This window comes from Haemorhous mexicanus, chromosome 28, assembly GCF_027477595.1.
Source record: "Haemorhous mexicanus isolate bHaeMex1 chromosome 28, bHaeMex1.pri, whole genome shotgun sequence".
Taxonomy (NCBI): domain Eukaryota; kingdom Metazoa; phylum Chordata; class Aves; order Passeriformes; family Fringillidae; genus Haemorhous; species Haemorhous mexicanus.
This window is the reverse complement of record NC_082368.1, coordinates 5,056,175-5,074,305: the sequence shown is the minus strand read 5'-3', so window position 1 is coordinate 5,074,305 and position 18,131 is coordinate 5,056,175. Positions and strand designations below refer to the sequence as shown.

Sequence of the window (18,131 nt, the reverse complement as noted above, 5' to 3'; positions counted from 1 at the left end):
CCAGTGTAGGTCTGCACTGTCAGCTCCCTCAAAGGGCCAGGGAGTTCATGACTACTAGAGAGGGTGGGATGTTTCCATCTAAATAAAAAAGAAAAGAGCCTTGGTGAAAGGGAAAAATGTCCCTCTGAAATTATCATACAATCTCATGCAATAAATGCAGCTTTAGAAGTGACATTACCCAGCCCTGAGCTAACAGGCAATTACAGTGACTGGAAAAGAGAGATTTCTGCATGGATTTCTACATTCTCCAAGACCTCTCTGTGAGGGAAGACAACACTTTTCCATCAGCTCTCTGCCCCAGTGTGTGTAAAACCTGATCAGAGGTTCGATGGAGATGATTAATCCTGGAGGGAGCTGGGCAGCTGCTGCTCTCTCTGTGGCAGGGAGGAGGAGGAGGAGGAGGAGGAGGAGGAGGAGGAGGGGAACTACCTGTCTCCTTTCTGAGACAGCAGAACAAGCCACAGCTAAGGAGATAATCACAAATTCTCAGAACCCCCTTTATCCCACCAAGCATCAGCTAAATAAATAAACCAAGATGCTTTTGGACAAGCTACTCTCAGAAATGAAACAAAGCCCAGGAGAGCTCCATTACTTCAATTAATACTCCCATTTGTACCAGGTCAGCAGTTCCCAAGGGCAGTGAGGATAGGCACATCCCACTATTCCTCATCCAACAAAATCCCCAATCCCTGGGCAATGAGCATCCAACTCACTTTAAAACTCCAGCATAGCTCTGTGGGACCCAGCTGCAGAAAAAGAAGGGAAAAAAGAGAAAAGGCATCCCTGGGGATATGCTTTCTTGAAAATTTTAGTTGCAGTCTCTCCAACTGGAAGGAAAATTACAGTTTTACAGAATCACAGAATGGTTTGGGTTGGGAAGGACCTTAAAGCTCATCCAGTGCCACCCCCTGCCCTGAGCAGGGACACCTTGCACTGTCCCAGGCTGCTCCAAGTCCCATCCAACCTAGCCCTGGGCACTGCCAGGGATCCAGGGGTAGCCACAGCTGCTCTGGGCAGCAAAGCTTTCACCTAGGCCTAATAAATTTAAGTAAAACCAATTTTTTTTCCCTCAGTATGACAACTGCAGCAAGCACAAAACAGGAAGATCACTTCATGTACTAGTTTGACTCGTGTAAAAATCCAAACACCTACATCAGAGAGGAAAAAAAATCCTACCAGAAAGCTCCAAAAGGAGGAAGGGGGGGAAAACTTCAATTATGTAAGGCAAAGATTGAAAGTAGCCAAGTGCTCTGCATGCAGATGGTTGTTAACAAGCAGACAAGAAGTAGATGAAAGAGATTTTGAGGAATGCTGCGACATCAGAGGAAAACAATAAAGAGAGGATTCCTCCAGCAGATTCACCCAGTAACACTGGGCTCCAGAACAGACCCTCATTAGTGGGGACCACCTCGTTAGCCTGTGAGGGGCTGCAGAGGTTCCCTCCCTGCTGGAGTCCTGCAGGCATTGCTTGTTCCAAGCATCACAGCTAAAAGCAGCTGGGAATTTACAACCAGAATCTTCACAGACGAACAAAACACCCACTACATTTTCTCCTCATCCTCCTCTTTCAAGGAGCTGCATCACTGAGCACTACAAAGTTTTCACAGAGCATCTTTTTATTGTGGGAGCAAAACAGGCACAGGGTGGGATTGTTGGGGTGTCTGTGCAGAGCCAGGAGTTGGACTGGGTGATCCTTGTGGGTCTCTTCCAACCCCAGATATTGTGATAATTTTCACTAGTTCTACATAAAGACACTGAAAGGCTCAATCAAGTAATTTTTCCTTTAATTTTTCAGAGAGGAGCACCTTGTCCTGGCACACAAAATTCATTGCTCAAGCACAAGAAAACATTGGCACAATAACCAACCCAATTTGCAGAGCAGCTAATCTGATCAGGGCTTACCTGTACCCAGCCTGGAGGGCTTTGGTTTCAGGAGTTTAACATAATCAAAGCATGCCTGGTACAGAGAGAAAAGGGGGAAAAACAAAGGCAGAGCTGTGCCACTGACAGCTAGGATGGGTCATGAAGATTTTCTCTCCTCAGAGGATACCATTTTGAAATAAATACTATCTCAAGAGGCAGCATGCAGGAGAATTAGCTGCAAAAAGAAACAGAACTCTTCCCACTCAAAAGACCTGGGCATGAATACTCTGACAAGTGAAAGATTCACACAAAAGAGTGAACCAGCACAGAACCCCTGTAACTGGAGACAGATGTAATTCCAGCCTGTTAGGAAGAATTTAAAATGCAGGAAAAAGGCAGCCAACAAAGAAAAACCAGCAGTTACACACTTCATAAAACAGGTTAACATCTAATACACAACACAATGTCAATCAGAGCCTTCAGGTAAGGTTTTTTACAAGTATTACTTATTAAAAGTAGGCTTAAATAAGTCAGAGTTAAGCTGCTTCGGGCTCCCTGCCCATTTCCAGAGGCAGGGAGAGGGGGATGGTAGGGGGAGAGAGAGGGCTGAGTATGGAAAGCTGTCTTTAGGCACAATATGAATCACCACACTGAGGAATATTCTTTAAGTGGCTGGCTACTACTCAAACAGATTTATTTGATTTAAAATGGGATGATTTTGACCAATATATGCACAACAAACCTTGGAGAAGTCATTACACGACACTCAGCTGTGTCTATCACAATGAAAAATACTTGAAAATTAATTTGTATCAATTTAATCCACCCTGACGTAGAAAAAGTGGTTAATGCCTTGGGAGATTTCCTAATGTGCTTAGTTTCTTAACATTATTTTCTGCTGTCTCAGTATAAACAGCACCTTGCCTTTGACTTTCAGAAATCTCTGCTAATGGCAGGAGAGCTACCTACACATGAAAGGAGCAGAGAGAGAATAATTTTCTTGTTTTAGCCTGAGACAGTAAAAGCCAACACCACAAAATGTTGCATACATGGAGCAAGAGCCCTGCAAGTGTTCTGCATTCAAAATGCAGATCTACAGAAGGCTGATTGTCTCATTTTTTTGAAATAGCCAGCACGGGAATAGCAGAAGTCACATGGAGAAGGGCTCCAATTCACACAAAAATAGGCAGATTTAGCTGCTGTGATTTTTATTCATACAACTGTCCCAGCCTAGGAATAGCAACGGCTGCTGAACAGAAATATTCTCCCCCTGGCCACTGGGATGTGGGAGAAAAAAGTCACCAGGAACAGGAAGAGCCACCACCTCCTCCCATCAAAGCACAGGGAGCAGGAGCTGGGAGCACAGCAGGGCAGTTTTGTGAGAGCAGAGCCAGGATCACTGAGCACTGAAGCTGTGCCCTGCTCAGGTGTGCTCTGCTCAGAGAGATCCCTGCTCTGAGAGCACTCAGGTGTGCCCTGCTCAGAGAGATCTCAGCTCTGAGAGCACTCAGGTGTGCCCAGCTCACAGAGATCCCTGCTCTGAGAGCACTCAGGTGTGCCCAGCTCAGAGAGATCCCTGCTCTGAGTGCACTCAGGTGTGCCCAGCTCAGAGAGATCTCTGCTCTGAGTGCACTCAGGTGTGCCCTGCTCAGACAGATCCCAGCTCTGAGAGCACTCAGGTGTGCCCAGCTCAGAGAGATCCCTGCTCTGAGAGCACTCAGGTGTGCCCAGCTCAGAGAGATCCCTGCTCTGAGAGCACTCAGGTGTGTCCAGCTCAGAGAGATCCCTGCTCTGAGAGCACTCAGGTGTGCTCTGCTCAGAGAGATCCCTGCTCTGAGAGCACTCAGGTGTGCTCTGCTCAGAGAGATCCCTGCTCTGAGAGCACTCAGGTGTGCCCAGCTCAGAGAGATCCCTGCTCTGAGAGCACTCAGGTGTGCCCAGCTCAGAGAGATCCCTGCTCTGAGAGCACTCAGGTGTGCTCTGCTCAGAGAGATCCCTGCTCTGAGTGCACTCAGGTGTGCCCTGCTCTCTCCTCCTGCCCAGGAGTGCCCAGCTCAGAGAGATCCCTGCTCTGAGAGCACTCAGGTGTGCCCAGCTCAGAGACATCCCTGCTCTGAGAGCACTCAGGTGTGCTCTGCTCAGAGAGATCCCAGCTCTGAGTGCACTCAGGTGTGCCCAGCTCAGAGAGATCCCTGCTCTGAGTGCACTCAGGTGTGCCCTGCTCAGAGATCCCTGCTCTGAGAGCACTCAGGTGTGCCCAGCTCAGAGAGATCCCAGCTCTGAGTGCACTCAGGTGTGCCCTGCTCTCTCCTCCTGCCCAGGAGTGCCCAGCTCAGACAGATCCCTGTTCTGAGAGCACTCAGGTGTGCCCTGCTCTCTCCTCCTGCCCAGGCTGCAGGAGGGCACAGCAGGCACAGCTGCCAGCTCTGAGCAGACACAGCTCCTGCCCCAGCACTGCTCAGGCCCTGTGCTGGGCTCTGGCCTCCCATGAGCTCCATCCAGAGGGCAGGGAACTTCTACTGCCCTGCACTGCCTCAAGTCACACAGCTGGATGGAAATACAGGCCTGGCAGCACAGCTGCTGACCCACAACTCATATTTATGTGTTTCATATCTGCATACAAATATCCCTCACTAAACCTTTCTGTCTTCAGGAATTTTTTTTTTTTTTTTTCTGTCTATGGCACTCACAAAAAAACCTCTCTGGTTCCCTCTCAGGAGAGGAATGAATTTGCTAATGCAACATCACCAGGCCTGAAACAGCCAAAGCTGAGCCCTGGGTATTACAGGGGAGCCAGCAGGGAATTCAGGAAATGCAGACTGAGCCTATGAGCTGCCTCAAAGGCTTCCAAATGAAGACATCCAATTTTATCTCAACTAAGCCTAGAGCCCCCCATGAATGCCAGTGGGTAACAGCTCCAAATCTTTAACATCATGGAAGGAGCTGAAGCTCCAACTGCACATGGGCTGGGCTGGGATGCACTTTGGAGACAAAATGTTCTTTACCTGGACCAGGAGAATGAGCAACAGCAGATATTCCCAAGCTTCACCTACAGCACCAGAGAGGAAAGACTTTGGTGCAAACATTCCCCAGATGACTGAAGCTCTCTTATTTTCCTGTTTGCTGGCCAAGACCAGTTCAATCTACGGATGGCTGCTCACTCCAGGCACTACATCAAACCCTTCCTTCTGCCTCCCATCACACACATTTCCCTCCAATTCACACTGCTTTCCATTAATATTTGAAAGTCCTCCCTCATACAAATAAAATTCTTGCAACATTTCTTACAACATCGTTATGTGTTACTATGGAAACTGCAAAAATGTCACAAAATACAAAAGCCTAAAGCTCTGCTGCACGAGGAGAACCCTGATCATCCTCAGTTCCCTCTTTGGGTAATTTGATGATCAAATGTGTCGAGCCTAATATTAAAAAAGTCACTATTATAGTGGGGGGGGTTGGTTTGGGGTTTTTTTTTTGGCATTGCTTTAAATTACTGAATATTTCATTAAGGCAGCAGCCAAATGAAGTCACTTTTCACAAATCCACCCTGTAAGGAGGCACTTCTGAGGCAGTAAAATGACATTCAAAACTCTCTGGAATTCCATTCTGAGCCGAGCACCTGTGGCTGCCCCTGGATCCCAAGACCAGGTTGGACACTGGGGTTTGGAGCAGCCTGGGACAGTGGAAGGTGTCCCTGCCATGGCAGGGGTGGCACTGCATGAACCTAAAGGTCCTTTCCCACCTAAAGCACTCTGTGATTCCAGGAGTGCATTTGCAGAGGCAGGATGCACAGACTGAACAGACAGGAGCTCTACCTCTTTAAAACAGAGGCTCTTTGAGAAGCAGGGAGTTGTGGAGAGAGCACCCTGTGCTCATTCATAAGGCAGCAGGAACTGAAGTGCCTCAGAAGCAGGCGTGTCACGAGCTGTGCCAGCCGAGCTGTGCCACCACTATCACAGGGAACATCTCGTTTTGCAGCTGAGACACCGTGCTTGCACATGAGCATCGGGGAGAGAACAGCCATCTGCCAGGAGCTCACCTCACTAACCTGACAGAGCCAGGCCCCAGACACACCCCGGGCTGCCCTCAGGGCTGAGGGTGACCATCCCTGCCTGGGGTGACCATCCCTGCCTGGGGTGACCATCCCTGCCTGGGGTGACCATCCCTGCCCAGGGCTGCCCTCCCTGCCTGGGGTGACCATCCCAGCCTGGGGCTGCCCTCCCTGCCTGGGGTGACCATCCCTGCCTGGGGCTGCCCTCCCTGCCTGGGGCTGCCCCTCCCTCCCCGGGGGTGACCATCCCTGCCCGGGGCTGCCCTCCCTGCCTGGGGTGACCATCCCTGCCCAGGGGTGACCATCCCTGCCCAGGGGTGACCATCCCTGCCCGGGACTGCCCTCCCTGCCCGGGCTGCCCTCCCTGCCTGGGGGTGACCATCCCTGCCTGGGGGTGACCATCCCTGCTCGGGGCTGCCCTCCCTGCCTGGGGTGACCATCCCTGCCTGGGGGTGCCCCTCCCTGCCTGGGGTGACCATCCCTGCCCGGGGGTGACCATCCCTGCCCAGGGGTGACCATCCCTGCCCGGGGGTGACCATCCCTGCCCGGGGGTGACCATCCCTGCCCGGGGGTGACCCTCCCAGCCCGGGGGTGACCCTCCCTGCCCGGGGGTGACCATCCCTGCCCGGGGGTGACCCTCCCTGCCCAGGGGTGACCCTCCCTGCCCGGGGGTGACCATCCCTGCCCGGGGGTGACCATCCCTGCCCGGGGGTGACCATCCCTGCCCGGGGGTGACCCTCCCAGCCCGGGGGTGACCCTCCCTGCCCGGGGGTGACCCTCCCTGCCCAGGGGTGACCCTCCCTGCCCGGGGGTGACCATCCCTGCCCGGGGGTGACCCTCCCAGCCCGGGGGTGACCCTCCCAGCCCGGGGGTGACCCTCCCTGCCCGGGGGTGACCCTCCCTGCCCGGGGGTGACCATCCCTGCCCGGGGGTGACCATCCCTGCCTGGGGTGACCATCCCTGCCTGGGGTGACCATCCCTGACCAGGGGTGACCATCCCTGCCTGGGGGTGACCATCCCTGCCTGGGGTGACCATCCCTGACCAGGGGTGACCATCCCTGACCAGGGCTGCCCTCCCTGCCTGGGGTGACCATCCCTGCTCAGGGCTGCCCTCCCTGCCTGGGGTGACCATCCCTGCCTGGGGCTGCCCTCCCTGCCTGGGGTGACCATCCCTGCCCAGGGGTGACCATCCCTGCCTGGGGTGACCATCCCTGCCCGGGGTGACCATCCCTGCCCAGAGTGACCCTCCCTGCCCAGAGTGACCCTCCCTGCCTGGCACAACCAGGACAGCACTGGCACTGCACACTTTGGCACAGAGCTCAGGCTGGTTTGGGAGGGGCAGGAAAAGGGAAAACACCCTCCACGTGACCAATCTGCTGCAGAATTTTTGAGCCTGTAACAAAAGCAGTGAACAGGAAGTCTCAACAGCACAAGACTCTGACTGTCCCCTTTTAAACATTCTCCTTCACCAAAGCATCATGCCCCTCACTGCTGATGCAATGCAATGAAATAGCACATTTTACAGGAAAATCCCAGGCATCCTTAGCAAATCCTTAACTCGGCATGCCTGTGCCAGGTACCCTTCCCATAAATAGCTTGTTCAGAGCTGAGGTCAAACCTGGAGCAGGCATTCCAGAAAGTAACCTTATCCCAGGGAAGGTCAGAGGGGGGTGAAAGAAATAGGACAGAAAAAAAAAAAAGAAAAAAAGGTAAAGAAAAGAAGGAGCTGGATCTTACTTAAGCAAACCATTCCAGTACTTCAAGTGAAAGCAAATCTTTCAAATGCAGAGAGCCACAACCAGAGACAACTCCAAATGCACTGGAGAGTTGAATCAGTCCCAGTTGGCTCCAGGGATGAGAAGGGCAACTGCAACAAACCCAACAGCAATTCAAGCTTCTCTTCCCACTTCCCATCTGAATTCCTAGTCAATACACAGGCCCTCACCTATTTATATTTTTAAGCCCTTCCTTTCATTTCAAAATCCAGCAAATAAAACCTAAACCAATTTTTTTAATTCTCTCCTACCTAAAGGGTTTTATCTGAGGATGGCCCAGCAAAGACACTGAGCTCTGCAAGCCTTTGAAACGAGACACTTGCAAAACACCCCACATCCAGGGTGTGCCCAAAACACACTCCGTGGAAAAATCTCTTGGGGTAGTGCCAGTTTAGCAAGAAAAACATTTTCCCCCAGCTGGAAGTCTAGCACTGCTGAGCGAGTGCAACCAGAGAGGATCTGCAGGAGGAGAGAACAGAAGAGGGGGGGAAGCCCATGTCACTGCAGAACGAAACCCCAAATCTTTGAGGAAGACACCTGGGAGTACCTTTGCAATCTCTTCCTTAAGGAATTCCACGCTCCACAATTCACCCTTGCTCCACTTGTAATCTTAGCCACGCAGTCATTTGTTGTCTTCTGTCAGTACCAGCAGGAATAAAAATGCAGCTCTGAGCTGGGTCAGCTTGCAGATGCTGGTGTAAGACTGTAAAAGTCTTTCCCCATCCCCCACAGAGGTATATTAGCCTTCAATATTGGAGATTAGCTCTAAACAGGGCCCCTTTCCCTCGCTCAAACACTGACTTCAATTTCAGAGGAGACTGCAGCAAAGCAGATAAGTACCACACTGGCTTTTTAACACCAGCTCACATTCACAAACTTCTCAAATTTTTTTTTCTGCTGCTTCAGATGTCATGACAGGCTTTTTCCAATGAAAAGTAAAGTAAATATTTATACAACCCTATTCACAGTGTCACCCACAACTCCTAGAAAATCTGAACTAGAGCCTGTTTTTACTCGCTGCCCCACTGGGTAAGGGCTAGAGAGACAAAGAGCAGCTTATTGGCAGCACCAGACACCAAATCCTTCCCAGTCCTCTGCATTATCTTCCACACACCAGGCCAGCCCAGCCTGACAGGCAGGGAGAGAAGCCCTGGCTCTGAACAGAACAGCCCAAAACGCTGCAGGGGCACTAAAGGCATGTGCCAGAAAGATGCTGTGTCTGCATTCAACACCCCACACACCCAATTCAAACGTTTTCCTCCACACAGCCCTGATCCAAATGCTATTCCTTGCACGTGTGACCCAACTCTGAGTGCTGGTTCACAGAATCCCAGACTGCTCTGGGTGCAAGGGGCTTTCAGCCTAGATAGATAAATTTAAACCAAAGTACCAAACTCCCTCTCAGATGAAAGACAACCACGCTGCCTTATCTGAGGTCTGTGGATGGCCACTGACCCACACCAAACCTCCCTGCCATTCTCCACTGAGGTCTGCACCAGGATCAAGGCTCTTAAAGTCAGAAACAACTTATTAGACACCCATAATATCTATAAAAAGTGTACTAGGACCAGCATCTCTTTGAGAAATAACTGACTATTCTTGTTTGCCCTCTTTCCTTAAAAGCAAGAGGGACCTGGAGTGTCCTACTTACTTCAGATACCTGATTAAGCATTTTTGAACAATCAGCTGCTCTATTGTTCTGCTTTCAAAGGCTAAGCAAAAACACTTCAGGATTTGCTCTCTCTTGCTGAAAGAGCTTGCAGGACTTCTGACCAACACATTGCTGCTGAGACTAACAACTCACACAACACATAAGCAAGTTCTCATAAACAGCTAAAAAACACAGTTAAGCACCTTGCTGTCATCAGTACCTACAAGCACAGCTAAAATTCAACAAAAAACACCCAAAGTGTCAAGCAGGTGACTGAAAAAGTGATAAAGAGTAAGAGACAAACTTTGAGGATTGCTCTGCATAAATCATTTAGTGAAACATGTTTGTGACCAGTAGGAAAAGTTTCCTAAGTCCCCATGGTGTGGGACTGGATTTCTGAATTATGTGTGGGATCTGTCATCTGAATCATAGTTCCATAAAGTCATAGATTTGAGAAATATTATTTAATGGGCCTTGAGATACAGGCTTCATGATCATGTTCTTGCTTGAAAAAGATAATCAAGGGAAAAAAAATCAGGATCTCTAAATCCCATTTCTCAGTCAGCTGATGCACCAACTGTGGCCACTCCTCAAGCCACCCCCAACCCAAGTGCCCCACGCATTCATCTCCAACACAGGACTTGGAAATCAGTGCTGGGAAAAGCAGTTCTGAGAAATCTTAATTACTACTCCAAGCCCAGCAAGTCTGAAATCCCAGCAGCACAATGTGACGCAGTGCAGGGAGGAGACAACACACAGGCTGTGAAATGATTCACTGCAACACCAAAGTGCAGAGGTGCTGGGATTTCCCTTCAGTAAATGGGAATAATTAAAGTGTGCTCAGGCATCGTGGCCATAGGCATCATAACAACCACAAGTGAATACTGTAGGGACTGTCTGACCCTTGGAAAGGTTCTGTGGGAAGCCAGGGGTGTGAGAAGTTGGTCACTAGGAACTTCAGTTCCCTCTCAGCAGCTCCATGCAACTGCCAACCAAACACTGACTTTCCAGATAAGAAAACCTGAGCTAAAAGATAAGTCCCAGTTAAATATTTGGTTTCATTACCTTTTCAGAAAATTTTTCCATGGTACAGACTGAAGTTGAGGATTAGAGAGACTAAATCACCTACCACTCACCAACTCATGTCTACACCACTGCATAACATAAGTCACCAACCAGCCAAAAATAATTGACAAATTCTGATTAAACTTGTCTGCAGGCAAATCCAACACAACCAAAGAAACCACCATTCTGAGAAGAGCAACTACTACTATCAAAGTGCACAAGCCACATGAAATATTTCCTATTTAAATGTATTAGCACGGGGACACAGAAACAACAGGACTTTGGTGACTTTCTAAACCATCACTCAACCACACAAACCAGATTTCAGCCAGCAGCCCTCCAGCACTGGGAAGAATTCCATGCCCTTCTCTGAACCATGTTCCACAAGCAGTTCCTGATCCCAGCATGCTGACAGCAACATAAAACCATGGAATGGTTTGGGCTGGAAGGGACCTCAAAGCCCACCCAGTGCCACCCCTGCCATGGCAGGGACACCTCCCACTGTCCCAGGCTGCTCCAAGCCCTGTCCAGCCTGGCCTTGGGCACTGCCAGGGATCCAGGGGCAGCCACAGCTGCTCTGGGCACCTGTGCCAGGGCCTGCCCACCCCCAAAGGGCACCTGGGCTCTTTCACAGTCCCACAGGTTTCTCAGGCACTGCTGCCTCCAGTCACACCCAGCCAAGGAAGTTTGGATTCTCCACAGGGGAGACTCCCACCTGCCTTCCTCACTTGCTGTCAAAGGCAAAGCTGCTCTCTCCTCATCCTCACTCTGCACTGCTCACACCTCTAGGGCATCTCAGTGAAGCAGACCCGTGCACTGCTAACCTGGCAGCAGGCACAGTCCAGCACAAAGCAAAGGACTGGGCACAACCCAGCCCTGCCTGCACACACCTGCCTTCCCCATCGGCAGCCTGAGAACCAGGAGCACCTCGTTAAACCAAGCCCATGGCTGGCAGGGCTTCCCAAAGGTGTAACAAATCCCTCCCTGCTTTGTTTATGCATTACATGATGGCCTGGTTATGCACCTGAATGACAGCACCTTCCTGGGCAGCAGGTCTGGGAGTGCTTTAGAAGGACCTACCAAGTTCTGATACATCCCTAACACTACTGGAATGAAGAATTTCTCAGGGAGATGGTGCTCTGTAGCTGAGATCAGGCAGGTCAGAACAGTACAAATGCTTCAAAGTCTGTCCTTGACCAGATACCGGTTCTGGAATGCCACCACACCAGAAAAACTCAAAGGTCAGCTCTTATCTAAGCATGATGTAAACATGTCTTTGTCTCTTTTGGGTGCTCCTGCTTGGATCTCCGAGGTGGTCGGTGACATGGCCACTCATGGCCAGCAGGCTCTGAGACACTGCTGGTGCCACAACTCTCACTAAAGGTCTAGGAGCAAACAGCAGATTTTTGGGGGGAAGGCAGGGGCATCCAGAAGTAAGGCAGAACCAAGGGATGGATGGTGACTGAGCAATGAGAAGTGTGCAGAATCACAGAACTGCTGGGCTTGGAAGGGAGCTCTGGAGATCACCCGAGGCAGGGTCTCCTAAAGCAGGTTACACAGAACATATCCAGGTGGGTTTGGAATATCTCCATTATACACTGAGATAGTCTGTCTCACTATCAAAATTAAAATAATCAGGGTTCATGTCTTCCTTCTAAAGAAGTAAATTCAGAAAGACAAAAACTCCAGCCCTCCTTGAGCAGCCTCTACACTCACACTAATGTCCAGCAATGGCTCTGTACCATCAGCTGGCCCAAGGCAGCTTCCCAGTGGAAAACTCTGCTCTTCCCTTCCTGCCTCCTAGCACTGCTGGAGAAGAATGGTATTTACATGTGCTCAGAAGCTTGGACCAGCTCTTAAGGGTGACTTGAGGAGCTCCACTAACAAGCACCAACACGCACTGAGGCTCAGCAGTGCCAGAGCTCGGGGCCGATGTCACAGCACCCATCCAACAGGACGGTCAGTGCTGGGATGGCTCATTACTGAATGGCCACAGGCACCAACTTTACACGGGTTTGGTGGGCCTGGCCTAGATGCCAGCGTGCATACACATCAGCTTCTGAACCCAGAGACAACAGAGGGATCAGCCTTTTTATTAGCTTTCGAATCTTTGGCTTTTTAAGAGCGCTCAGAACGTGAAGGCATGACTAACGCAAAGGGTGGAAAAGTCAGCAAAGAATTTCACGCGCCGTGTCTCTGAATGCTGCACTTCCTCTTGGGATTAAGGAGTGGCAAAGAAATTTCACTTTGCTAGACAACACGTGAAGCCATGAAACCCACAATATGGGAAATTTAATATTATTTTGGACAGATTTTTAATCAAATGTCTCCTCCAATAACTACTACAAGACTTAGAAATACAATTCTACTACTAATCCCAACAGTAAGTTTGTCGATGTTATAAAACAGGAATAAAGTTACTAAACTCTTGTTTCTAACAGCACAAGAACCTCTTTATGTCCAGCCAGGAGAGATCACATGATCAGCTAGCTACCAGCTTTGCACTGGGAGAAACCCAATCTCAAGCCACATTTACAACTTTGCATGCAGAAATTCATCCTGCGCCACCATCCCAAAACATAATGTGACATTTAGCTGGAATTTGATATTCAAAAACTGTAACATCTGGTTATCAGCACTCATCCACATGAGCATGTTCTCAGAGGATGCTGAAGTTACCAAGTGCCCACAGCTCAGTAAAATCTGTGTCACACAGCCTCGACCAGTCACTAACACAGTCTGGACAACAGGTATGCAAATCCATTCAGTGATTTCTCCAGAGAGATCTGAAGAATCCCAGGACAGTGCAGGAATTCAGAAGTTCTGGTGACTATTTCCAGCCTGGATGGGAAAGCCACTGGCATTCCAGCCAGGACCCCTGTGCCCAGGCAGGGACCTTTTTGTTGACTGTAATGATACTTCACAGACCGAGGTTCAACGTGTCCATCAGGGTGGAAGAGACCATCTACTGATGCAAGCAAGATTTCACACAGACTAGACACAGAATATGGCCTTTTCTGAGATTTTTGCAAAATACTGTGGTATGCACTCCCAGGGAAAATTCTGGGATGGAACAGAAATTTCCCTCCTTCCCTGACCTGACTCAAGACCTTTTGCCTTGAGAAGAATCTTCCTCCTCCACACACACATTGACAACTAATACTTATGCAAACAGCATCCAGTTAACAACATAATTATGAAGCTGTTGTCATCATTTAATGCAACTCACAGACAAGAAGAAAATTCCCAGCAGTAATTTCCCAGATTCATGAAGGGAACACACTCCTTTCACACTTCCGCTGGCACTTGAACCAAATCCTTTCTGAGTACTTTTTTCCAGGCAGTCCATTTAACAAATAAAATAATTCCCCAATCACAAATATGCTGTCAGCTACACAGATCCAGACTGGCCTTACTTTACACAACAGGTTTACAACAAATATTCCCACTGTAAAACAACAAGCATTTCCTTTCAGGAGACAGGACCAAAGCATCTTGAAGAGAACTGCTAATGGCATTCCAGGTTTGTATCTGCAGCTCACACTACTCCAGCCAGCCACTATTTCCACGACTTGCTGCTCCAAAACCAAAGATTATTTCCAGTAAGCATGAGGAATTTTATCTTCAGTGCTGTACGTGCTGCAAACCACACCACGCTAGTTTTAACAATTCTTTGACCTAAGACCATCCAAAATTTAGGGTTCCTACAAAAACCACATTTCTATCTGCCACCTTCCACCTTGCTCCCCATCACCAAAAGGAAACAAGTGAGTGCTACTTACAGTGGTACGTGGGGTTGTTCTGGGTCTGCTTTGGTCAGTTCCTCTTCTTCAACGTCCGACTCTCCCCCCGAGCTGCTGTCAGTGACATCCGAGTCAAAGGCCTGCTCGCTGCATCTCAAGTTGGCCATGCCACTGGCCGTGAATCTCTCCAGTTCCTCTGATATTGAATCACTCTTCAGGAAGTTGCTCAGGCCTTCCGAAGTAACTGTCTCGCTCGCAGCTTTCCTCAAGGCTGCTTCTGCTTTTCTGGTCAACATCAGTTGGCTCCGATGCCTCAGGGGGTCCAAGGCTGGAAGCTTGCTCAGCGTTTTCTCCAAGAAGCCGCCCAACTGCTGCTGGATGTGTCTCTCCACCTGCTTCGCCTGCACCACCTGCAAGCGCTTCTGCAGCCGCCGGGCTCGGCTCTCGATGTCCGCCTGCCGCCGCAGCAGGGCCCTCGTCCTCATCTCGGAGTCCAGAGCGCTGTGGTGACCGGCCAGCACGGGGGGTTTCTGCTCCTCCAGCTTGCTGCTGCCCACACCGGGCACCCGCGTGTCCCCGCTGCCGCCCTCGAGCACCCACTGCTGCTCTGCGGAGTTAAGGGAGGATTTATTTGCAGTGCTATTATTGCTAAAAGGAGTTGCGTGCTCTGCATCAAGGCTTCGATGTGGAAGAGTGCAATTGGTCAACCCGGTCTTCAAGTCCCCCAATTCAGAACCTCCTGTATTATAGTCAACAGTCTGGAGGGCAGCAGAAGGAGAAGCACACTTCCCACCATTCAGAGAACTAGAGTTTTCATGGTCTGAATTGGTACTTTTGGCCAATTTCTTGGCCAAGCCATTCACAGGCGCTTGTGGGAGAGGTGGCTGGCTATTAGTACTCATTGTTTTTAGATTCTCCAAAGTGAATTCCAACACTGGTTGCCTCCCCAACAGATCACTTGTTTTCAAAAAGGACTGAGATAAGAGAGAGTGAGATTTAAGGACTGTCTGCTTGTTGAAGACTCCTTGCAGCTTCAGAGGCTCTTTTGAAGAGACAGATGTTACATCCGAGCAGAGATAAGAGGCCACTAGCGGCTGCAGCTTGCCCAGCTCTTCCTTGGTGGGGTTGTTTCGGAAATCTAGACTGGGATCCTCCGGAGCAATGGCTTTCCTTTTGGTGCCGTTGGCAGCCAGGAGGATGTTGTTGGCGTTGCCGTTGCTCTCGGCACTGCCAGGCGACAAGGTGGAGGACGGGGGAGCCAGCTTGAATCGGATGTGGTGAGCTTCGGCTGCTGCGTCAGTGAGAGCGGGCGCCATCGCAGCCATTCAGCACAGAGACACGGGAAGTCCAGCCTCTCCCGCTGCCGAGGCCAGCTCCACTGCCTCCCACTGCCGCTCCCGAGGGCAGCCTGCACGGGGAAGGCAAAACACACAGTCAGGAGCTGCACTTGGAGGAAATAAATCAAAAACCACTTTGAAAACGGCAGCGAGATGTGGATGCGGCGCTTGCGCTCGGCCACGCCGAGCGCGGCCTCCTCCCCCCTGAGCCCCAGCTGCTCAGCAGAGCAGCACCAGGGAACAGAAACAGGAACACACAACCTTCCAGAACCCCAGGATCTCCCACGGTTGGTGCCTGTCTGTAACTGCTACTCCCATCTTTCACAGAACCCTTCCTTCCAGGCCTCTGTGAAAGCTCCAGCCCTGGATGCTCCTATTCTTCAATGCCAGCAGCTCACCAACTTCATCACTAAAATCCCACAGCTACACCTATGAAATAGTTTTCAGTGCTTCTACTGCCAGCTCAGGGGTCTTAAAAATGACAAATCTGACTATAACATGTAACACAGACAGGGCTTGAGGGGAACAAATCTCCATATGCTTAAACTCCCAGTGGCTGAAGAAACCCCACTGCTTCCCTGAAACCTGGATTTCAATAAAGTCTCTTCCCCGGTGTAAACAAAACCTACTTTCCCAGAAGTACATTTCCGAATGAGCCAGGTGATTTCCAGGGTTAGCAATTCCCATTTCTCTTTCAAGAGCATGGATAAAGATTAACCCACACAAGCACACAGGAGTTCTACACTGACTGTCAGAGTAAGCCTGGGTTTAACCCAACTAGAGCAAACAAGTAAAAAGAAATAACTAAAGACTCTTCATTTCTCTACACTGCAGCCTCTTCCCACCCATCTACAAGTCTCTGGTCATTCACCCACTTTCCTTACCACTAAAACTGTCCGTGTTTTTAAATTACATTCAAATAACCCACAGCACTGGCTGTGCTGCCAGTGAAACAGTTACCTGATTTTCCTTTTACTGCTGAAGTTACTCAGCATCTTCATAAGATATTTCACATCAACTTAATAATAAAAAGTTGCCCTGATCTCTTGCCTGATATGCCAATCCTCTAATTTCACATAAATTTGCATAAGCTTGTTGTAGCTGTTCATTAACACACCCCAATGACCATATTAATGCACCACTTTACAGGAAAAGCAAGGACTATCTGAAGTTTTAATATGTTTAACAAGGAAAATTTCACAGCCAGTTTAGTTTCTGGGTTCATCCAGTTGCTCCCAACATCAGATTCAGGTGCTTCTCTGTAACAGGGACCAGAAACACATCAAGGCTGAAAATCAAAGTACTAGAACCTGAATTTTTGTGAGAAGTCAGAGATGAGTTAGAGAAACAAACCCACATTCCCATGGAGGGAAGGCTCAAAATTTGCTCTGCGTGGTTTCCAATGAGTACATAGATTGGCCAACTCTCCAGCCCCTCACCAAAACACAAACCCCTCCACAGTCCTGGAATCCCAGAATGATTGGGGTTGGAAGGCACCCCAAAGCTGATCCCATTCCAGCCCCCCTCCCCTGCTGCCCACCCAGGGGACCAGCCCAGGGCACGGGGGCTTCTGGAACTGGTCATGTCTCACCCAGCAGTGCTTCTCCCCAGGCTGCTCTCCACCTGGTCCCAAGGGCTGTCCCTACCCTGCTAACAGTCCTTCTAACTCACTCTCCATAAAATCCAGTTAGGTGACACACAAGGAAGAGACAGGGGAGGAAGAATACACTGCCAGAGGAACCCACTTTAAAAAAGCTGTTGCAGCAGAAATATTGAAATGCTGGAGGAGGGTTCAGGCTTCCCAAGTCCCCGACTCACAGAACTTATGGTATTCTGTAACTGACTACACTTCATCCTTACTAAAAAAGGATCTGCATGTCTAAAAGTTTAGGGCACACTCACTGAAAATGGCTTTTAGTCACCATTTGGGTCCATAAATAAAAACTGAACATGCCTATTCAGGGAAGAATAAAAAAAAAAGGAACTTGCAGGGAACTTTCCACTTGTAGCTAAGACACCCTTGGGAGAAGAGGGAGGAAGACTGTCAGAATAAAGACTTCCTCCACTCCAGCCTCCTTCCAAGACCTTCACTAGAGACACACTGGGAATGACTGCCCCTAACAGGTTCCCAGTTCTGCAGAAACACGTGGGTTTCCCTTCCAGAGGGAACTCTGGCTCAGGGCTCTCCACCACAGTTACCACCAGACATCCACAGCGGCTTTGGAAACACCCAACTGCAAAAAGAGCAGGAACCCCTCCCCTTGGAGCTAAATGACTCTTCATGAACATAGCTGCACTGACTGCAGCCAGGCAGGAGTCTGCAGGAGATGCAGGCTGAAGTGAGTTAATTTGTAGGTCATCAACTTCAATTAACAGAAGTGGGAAACGGAAGCAAAACTTTGACACTGCTTTTTCCTCCGGGTTAGCAAACGCACTTGGAAACAGCAAATCCTCCTGCTAAGCTACTGCAAACCTCCTTGGCTCCACTTTTCGTTGAGTGGACAGCCCTTAGAATACTTTAGAAGCTGGGAAAGCCTCCCCTAAGAATAAGGCTTTGTTCTAGTAGCTTAAAGATGACCTCCAAAAATTATTTGGTCTGCTTTTTGTATTTTAATTAAGTCCTTATAAACTCTCAGTGTGCTG

At 49.6% G+C, this 18,131-nt stretch overlaps 1 protein-coding gene across 4 annotated transcripts in view; it reads right to left on the bottom strand.

Annotated features, from left to right (window-relative positions):
* The window catches only part of KANSL1 (KAT8 regulatory NSL complex subunit 1), an 81,022-nt gene that overhangs the window by 49,799 nt on the left and 13,092 nt on the right, over positions 1-18,131 (bottom strand). For all 4 annotated transcript variants that reach the window (XM_059869339.1, XM_059869338.1, XM_059869341.1 and 1 more), the window contains exon 2: positions 14,191-15,559. In XM_059869339.1, coding sequence (XP_059725322.1) covers positions 14,191-15,476 — 1,286 coding nt within the window. In that variant the 5' untranslated portion in view covers positions 15,477-15,559. The remainder of the gene's footprint in view (positions 1-14,190; positions 15,560-18,131) is intronic.